The sequence below is a fragment of the Malania oleifera genome, chromosome 6 (assembly GCF_029873635.1).
Source record: "Malania oleifera isolate guangnan ecotype guangnan chromosome 6, ASM2987363v1, whole genome shotgun sequence".
Classification (NCBI taxonomy): Eukaryota; Viridiplantae; Streptophyta; class Magnoliopsida; order Santalales; family Ximeniaceae; genus Malania; species Malania oleifera.
Window position 1 is genome coordinate 90,099,715 of NC_080422.1, and position 8,308 is coordinate 90,108,022.

Below are 8,308 nucleotides of genomic sequence, written 5' to 3' on the forward strand. Positions count from 1 at the left end.
TATGGAAGGATTCATTTATTTAGTACTGGTACCGACGGGCCAAATGACAAATATACGGAATATATTTAATAATTTTTTTATTATATGAGGTGTTATTAAAGTTAGAAAATAAATAAAACCTTTGACATGGCATCAACAGTGGGTGCCTTGAAATATGAAAATAGATTACTATGTCATAGCTTTATTGGGGCAAAGGAGCCTAGATGGTGACCTCAGTTTCGACCCAACAATAAAGGTAGTGATGACTCAGATCTGGATGTCTTCAAATTTAAACCTTATCCTCTTTCCTAGTAGAATGGGAAAGCTCAGAAAAACAAAAAATAATAATAATAAAAATAATAAAAAAATTGAAGCCATAAGAAAATGATAATGACAAAACTCAGGATAAAGTAGAATATAAGAAACAGTGTGACAAGAAGTAAACAAGTCACATTCCCTGCTGTCAAGTATTATCATCAATACTTCTTTAACTTTTCTTCTAAAACATTTTAAAATTAATTGAGCCTGGCATGCTGCATGTGACATTTATATATAGCTCTTCAAACAGAACCTTGGAGAATTTATATGTATACAAAGTCCTCCCAAGACTCCAAGGTCTCCTCCTCAACACCATCACCTCCATCATTTGCTTCTCCTTCTCCTTCTTCTTCTTCTTCTTCTTCTTCTTCTTCTTCTTCTTCTTCTTCTTCTTATAATTTATTAAGATCTGAGAAGCAACATGGGTGAAGGAGCAAAGCAAGTTTTTCAAGGCTTCTCAGTTGCTAAAGAAACCCAGAATGGTCCTTGGGTGATCATGGAAGCTGCAGGTGACGATAATGATATGAGCCATTCTGCATCCAATGGATCATCCTTTGAAGATTCCTCCAGCACTGTTGAATCATCATCTTCATCAGACCTGGTAGAGGATGCATCTTCTTCTTCATCATCATCTTCTTCTTCTTCATCCCTTTCAAATGGGCCTCTCTATGAACTTTCTGAGCTCATGGCCAATCTTCCCATCAAGTAATTAAGCAATCTTGAAAATTTTCTTTTCATTTTATTTTCTGGGTAGGTCTAAAAGCCCAATAACTAAAATTTTATTGTTTGGATCTATGCAGGAGAGGTCTTTCTATGTACTTCCAAGGAAAATCCCAGTCTTTTACATCATTAGCAAGCGTGAAGAGCATAGAAGATTTGACAAAGAGAGTCCACCCTTGCAGGAAGAAAATGAAAACATGCAAGAGCTATGGAGGGGGTTTGGCCATGGATGGCCACAAGTTGCATTCTCCAAAGCCTGTCATATCAAAGAAATCTTCTTCAAAGGGATTTGTTTCTTCTTCCTCTCCTCCTCCTCTAGGTAATAAGGGTTCAAATATTGTAGTGGGCGGTTGTAGGCCTCCAATCAGTGCACACAGGAGTTAGTTTGTATACCTTAAACCCTAAAATTGCTTGTTTTTTTTTTGTTTTTTGTTTCCCTTCCCAAATTTGTTTGGAAATAGATTAAATGACAAACCAAATATTGAGTTTTTATCTAGAACCTTTCACGATTTCAATTTTCTTTCCTATTCGTCTCCATATATGCATTACAATTAATTTGTTAAAATGTGTGTGTGTGTGTGTGTGTGTGTGTGTGTGTGTGTGTGTGTGTGGGAGGGAGAGAGAGATAGAGATGAGAAAATCAGAATTTTCTGGCAAAAGGGTAAGCATGCACCTTACAACTTACAAGTGAGTTCATCAAGAACTTGCCATCCAAGCTGAACAAATGGCACCAGCCAAGCTGCAAACTAGAACACATTCTAGGACATTAAGCACTCCAAATCAAGTCATTCCAGGATTATTTTTTTTTCTTTTTTCTGGTCAACAGTTTAGGACATTAGAAAATTCAAACATAACTAAAAACACACACCATTTATCACAGCCAACAATATTGAGCATGATATAATCAAAGCAGCAAGGTAAATACTATTGTTCCTTATTTTGTTTTTTTCTTTTTCTTTTCAATTAAATGTACATGTATCCAATTCTCATGTGAAATATCGTCTCCATTTCAACTTAAATTTAAGACCTTTCTTCTTTATTAAAAAAGAAAATTAGAAAAATAAAGATGTGGCGTGAGGAGTCTGCAGAAATATTGATGAGAACAGATCACAAAGAAGATTAAGGTACTTTGGTCTGCCATTGGCTGTCCCATGGAAATTAAACTGCCCCCTCTTTTTTGGCGCAGCAATGGGAATGGAAGGTACAAAAGTAGAAAACCATCAGGAAGGGGGAGTAGTGCTTTTACACTTTTAGGGCAAATTCAGAACAATGCTTTTCCAGTTTTGTAATGGTGCCCGCTGTTTCCTTGCAATTTCCCATTGTGGGGATGAAGTAGAAAGCAGCAGCATGAGTATTTGGAGCAACATTACAAATTTTTATGCATCACACAAACGCTCCCTCCCCCTTATCGTCGCAATTCTGTTTGCTAGCATGTCAAACAATTTTAAGGAATCCATTTTTGATAATATCTTATATTAAGAGAAAATACAATAAAAAATAATTCTTTTTTCTTTCCTTTTTTTCAAACAAAATTATTGATACAAACAAACCCATAGGTTATGTTTGGTTTGTGGAATACCTTTATGAGAAGTCAAACAACAGCAGCAGCAAGCAGTTAGTTCGTGCCAGCAGTTAGTTTGCGCGAGTCCAGGCAAGTCAGCAAGCTTCAAACGGAAAATTTGTTATGTATTCAAGATTCATACATGAATCTGTTATAGCTGTTTAACTGAAAGTGTATATATATATACAGTTGTATAGTTATTGTTTTCAATGAATGAAATCAGTTGATTTCTCATATGGTATCAAAGCTCCATATTCTCCATTATCATCTTCTTCTTCTTTGATTTTTTTTTTCTCAAGATTTTCACTTTGTTGTGTTCTACAAGCTTCTCAAGCTTCTTCAATGACAGAAACAGTAGCAGCCAATGCTTCCAACATAGAGGCTTCATCTTCTTTACAAGATTCATATAATTTCAGTGATCCTCTGTTCTTGCATCCTGGAGAAATTCTCACTTCTCAACCATTGATTGGGGGAGAAAATTATCCTTGGACAAGATCAGTAAGGAAATCTCTAATTGCCAAAAACAAGTTAGGATTTATTTATGGATCTTTAACCATATCTTCACCATTGGTGAATTCTCCAAATGTTGTTCAAGCATGGGTTCGTGCTGATAATATGGTAGGTACATGGATCATTAATTTTGTATCACCAAAGCTTCAAGGAAGCATTATCTATAGAGATACTGCTTTAGAAATTTGGACTAATCTTCGAGACACTTTCAGTCAAGGAAATGGGACCAAGATCTTCAATATTCAGAGCAAATTGCTGAGATTCATCAGGGAGAGCAGTCACTCACTGATTATTTCACTTAGCTCAAGATCTTGTGGGATCAATTACAGAATTTGAATCCATTTCCTCAGTGTACTTGTGGTCAGTGTGTGTGTGGGATCAATCAAAAGTTATAGAATCTTCAAGCCAAGGAGTCCACCATGAAATTTCTCATGGGAGTGAATGATGTTTTCTCTCAAGTAAAAACTCAAATTTTGTTGATGGATCCTTTGCCTTCTGTCGATAAGGTTCATTCTTTGTTCATTCAAGAAGAAATGCAGAGGTCTGTGCATAATATTGTTAGAGTTGAATCCACTGCTCTAGCAACCAAGAACTCAAAAACTAATATTAAAGGCAAAGAAAGGCCTTAATGTACTCACTGTCGAAAGTTAGGCCACACAATGGACAAATGCTATAAGCTACATGGTTTCCCACTAGGATTCAAGTTCAAGAACAATAAAAATGTCACTGCTCATCAAGTTTCGTCTAATATTGAACTCATTCAAATGAATAATTCTACTGGAATTACTGATTATGCCTCATCAAAGTCTGTATCTCAAGCTCCAGCTTTCACTCATGACCAATACCAACAACTTCTGACATTAATTGGTTCTTGTTCTACTCCACTAAAGATCAAGAACTTCATGTTGCTAATGTTGTGTCTTGTCCATCAAATGTTGTTGTAGGTAACTACAAGCATTCAGTTTTTTCTGCTAAAGCTGTTAATAGACAAGGTTACGATCCTCATGCATGGCTTAATGATACTGGTGCAAGTGATCATATAGTGTGTTCCATTCAAATGTTAACTTCTTATACTGAGATTTCACATACTATGGTTAAAATGCCTAATGGGGAAGCAGCTGTTGTTACACACATTGGCACTATTAAACTTTCTTCCCACATAATCCTTCATAATGTTCTTTGTGTACCCTCTTTTGCTTTTAATCTTTTATCAGTCAGTGCATTAACCAAATCTCAACCTATATGCTTTGTTTTTCTGTCACATTTTTGTTTTCTACAGGGCCTTACATGTTGGAGCACGATTGGAATGGGCAAAATGCATGATGGTTTGTACTTATTACAAGATTCGAGCCTTTCTCAAGCCACTGCATCTTTTTATGGTTTCTTTTCTAAGCAGAATCTCAAGGCTTTCTCTATTATTTGCTCTTCTTCTCTTTCTTCAAATGTGTTTTCACTTTGGCATTCAAGGCTTGGGCACCCTTCTGATGTAAAAATTCATTCTTTGGGTAGAGTTTTACCTTTTCTTAAGAATTGTTGTAATAAACTTTGTAATGTTTGTCCTTTGGCAAAACAGAAAAGAATTCATTTTCCTTTCAATAATAATAAATGTGCTTATCCTTTTGATCTTGTTCATATGGATGTTTGGGGTCCTTTTTTTGTTTTAACCTCTAATGGTCACAAATACTTTCTCACTATTGTTGATGATGCTTCTAGAGCAACTTGGGTGTTTTTCTAGGATATCCCTTCAATGTCAAGGGTTATAAACTCTTTGATCTTGATTCTCATACAATTTTTTTGTCTAGGGATGTTGTGTTTCATGAGTCAAGTTTTCCTTTTGCTTCAAACAACACTTCTAAATGTGACAATCTTATTCCTTTACCTATTTTTCCTTTATTCCTTATTCTGAGTCTCCAGTTGTCTCTTCTTCTTCTTTACCTATTTCTAATGACACCATTGCTCAAATTCATCAAGATTTTGATGACAATATTCATGATTTTCCTGATACACATGGTGTTTCTGATACATCTGATGAGCCCATTATTCTTAGAAGGTCTACCAGGAATACTAAACCACCATCTTACCTTGAGGCTTATCACTATAATCAAGTCACATCAGCTGCCATTCCAAGATCTTCCATACATGCTTTAGGTACTTCTCATCCCATTCAATCTTATTTGTCTTACAATAACCTGTCTCCTTCATATAAATTTTTTTGTTGTGCCATCTCTTCCATTTTTGAACCCATTTTTTATCACCAAGCTGTTGGTAACCCCAAGTGGCAAGCTGCCATGGATGCTGAGATTTCAGCCTTGGAAGCTAATAATACTTGGACTATTACTTCCTTGCCACCTGGTAAGAAGCCCATTGGTTGTAAGTGGGTATATAAAGTGAAATACAAATCAGATGGTTCAGTTGAGAGGTATAAGGCCAAGTTGGTTGCCAAGGGCTTCACCCAAAAGGAGGGACTAGATTACATTGATACTTTCTCACTAATTGCTAAGATGGTCTCCGTCAAAGCTATACTTGTTGTGGCTACTGTGAAAGGCTGGTTTCTCAGCCAACTTGATGTAAATAATGCATTTCTTCATGGAGATTTGAATGAAGGGGTTTACATGTCTTTTCCACTAGGTTTTCACAATAAGGGGGAGCAATCTCAGGTTATTCAAAGCCAGGGGGAGCAGCCTCAATTGGTTTGTAAACTCAATAAATCACTCTATGGTTTTAAGCAGACTTCTAGAATGTGGTTTTCTAAGTTCTCAACTGCCTTAATTGATCTTGGTTTTGTTCAATACAAGGTTGATTACTCTTTATTCACTAGGCAACAAGGAGATTCATTTATTGTGTTGTTGGTTCATGTTGATGATGTTCTAATTGCAAGCAATGATCAAAAGGGAGTTAAGGAGTTTAAAGTTTTGTTAAATCAGAAGTTCAAGTTGAAAGATTTAGGGACTTTGAGGTATTTTCTTGGTTTGGAGGTAGCAAGAACAACCAAGGGCATTTTCTTGTGTCAAAGGAAGTATGCTCTAGAAATTTTGGAAGATGTTGGCCTACTAGGATGCAAACTAGCCAAAGTTCCTATGGATCCTACTTTGAAACTTAGCCAACATGAAGGTGATGTGTTAAATGATCCAAGTCAATATAGAAGATTAGTTGGCATGTTATTATACTTAACTATTACTAGGCCTGACATTACATTTGTTGTTCACAAGCTCAGTCAGTTCATGGCAAAACCTAGAAAGCTTCATTATGCAGCTGCTCTTAAGGTACTTCATTATATTAAAAATGAACCAGGGAAAGGAGTATTTTTTCTGCAAAATCAAAACTCCATGTCAAGGGTTTCAGTGATGCAGATTGGGCATCATGCTCAGACACAAGATGATCTGTTACAGGATATTACATCTTTCTTGGAGATTCATTGATTTCTTGGAAATCAAAGAAACAAATTACCATGTCAAGGTCTTCAGCTGAGGCAGAGTACAGAGCTATAGCTGTAGCAACTTGTGAAATTGTGTGAATTCTTTATTTGCTAAAAGACTTGCAGATTAGGCATGATAGAGAAGCAATGTTGTTTTGTGACAGCCAATCAGCTTTGCACATAGGGTCCAATCTAGTTTTCCATGAAAGGACCAAACATATAGAGATTGATTGTCACATTGTAAGGGACAAGGTGTTGGCTAAGGTGGTTAAACTGAATCATGTAAGAACTCATTGTCAATTGGCAGATTTGTTAACTACAGCATTGGATTATAAACAATTTTCAGAATTACTATCCAAGATGGGAATGTTTAACATATGTTCGTCATTAGTCCATCTTGAGGGGGAGTATGTGAAGTCAGACAACAGCAGCAGCAGTTAGACAAGTCAGCATGCTTCAAACAGAAAATCTGTTATGTATTCAAGATTCATACATGAATCTGTTATAGCTATTAAGCTGAAAGTATATATATATATATATATATACAGTTGTATAGTTATCGTCTTCAATGAATGAAATCAGTTTTTTTATCCAGATTGATTTCTCATAACCTTCTCGCAAGAATGGATTAGTTTTAGTAAGCTAGTTACAATTAATTTTATAAGAAATTATGTTGTTACTATAAAAGTAAATAATAATGTGAAATATTCTATGAATCCATGATAAATAATAGATAAGGAATAATTATTCTCAATTTCATCATGGGAATGTGTATTATTTTCTTATTACATGTTAATTTTTATCATGAGACGTCTATTTCTTTATTATTACATATTGAATGAAATAATTAGGAATATATAAGGAATTACTATTCTCTTTATTTCTAAAATTTAAAATACATTTCATCTTATTCCAAGGAATAACTATTCCGCTGAACCAAACAAGTCCTTAGTTCTTACATAGTGAAAAATATGATTTTCTATAGTTGTCTTAATTATTTTTTCAATAACTTTTCTCCACAACCCAATGGATAAAATTATCTCACTCATCAAATTACTAGGGCTAACGATACTTTGGTCAATAAATTTTCTACCCAAAAAAAAAAGAATTTTTCTCTCAGGGTTATGGTAAATTTCTTTTATCTTGTACATTTAAATTGTCATTATCAAACCTAAAATTATAACAATCAAAAAATTTTCTTTGGAGATATTAATATGATGTTTCCAAATTTAAATTTGTATTGAATGAAAACACAGTTTTTTAAGTATGTTTTGTTTAAATCCACATGTCAAAATCCTAACACCTTACTCCAAATTACAAAAAAAAAAAAATGGTATAAATAAATTCAATGACCCACAGTTCATTTAACTCAATTTCTCAAAATTCCTTACCACAATTCTTGAAGCCCAAATGAACTCACAAAAATGGTATGGGCTCATCCCACAGCATTAGTGGAATTTGATGCAATTAATGTAGTGAATATTGTACAATTATTGTGCTCCGCAAGATTTGACCACGGGCTATGAGAATTAATAAAAATAATTATTAATATTTTAAATTTATATTACTTTAGCTTATACTAAAAATTATTATTTTATTCAAAAACTAAAATAAAAACTTTGTTTTAATCAAGTTATTAATTTATTCTAATTTTAAAAATATTAACCAAACAAATTGCTAATTTTCAATTATAAATGCTTTTTTTTTTATTTTTTTTAACTTTTATTTTTATAATTTTTAACGGTAACACCCAACTGGCCCCTAAGATATCAAAGGTTGGCAAACCACTAGAGAATCTGAGTAAT

The 8,308-nt window shown here is 34.3% G+C and overlaps 1 protein-coding gene across 2 annotated transcripts; it reads left to right on the plus strand.

Annotated features, from left to right (window-relative positions):
* The first annotated feature begins 475 nt into the window (after positions 1-475).
* On the plus strand, positions 476-4,720 carry LOC131157312 (protein OXIDATIVE STRESS 3-like). Of its 2 annotated transcripts, XM_058111367.1 has the most exons (3): positions 554-1,002; positions 1,098-1,336; positions 4,368-4,720. In XM_058111367.1, the coding sequence occupies exons 1-3, from the start codon at positions 719-721 to the stop codon at positions 4,409-4,411; spliced, it is 567 nt and encodes a 188-aa protein (XP_057967350.1). In that variant the 5' UTR covers positions 554-718; the 3' UTR covers positions 4,412-4,720. The 2 variants fall into 2 exon arrangements, with proteins under 2 accessions (XP_057967348.1, XP_057967350.1); XM_058111365.1 differs by lacking the exon at positions 4,368-4,720 and having other exon boundaries at positions 476-1,002; positions 1,098-1,505.
* Positions 4,721-8,308: the final 3,588 nt, after the last annotated feature.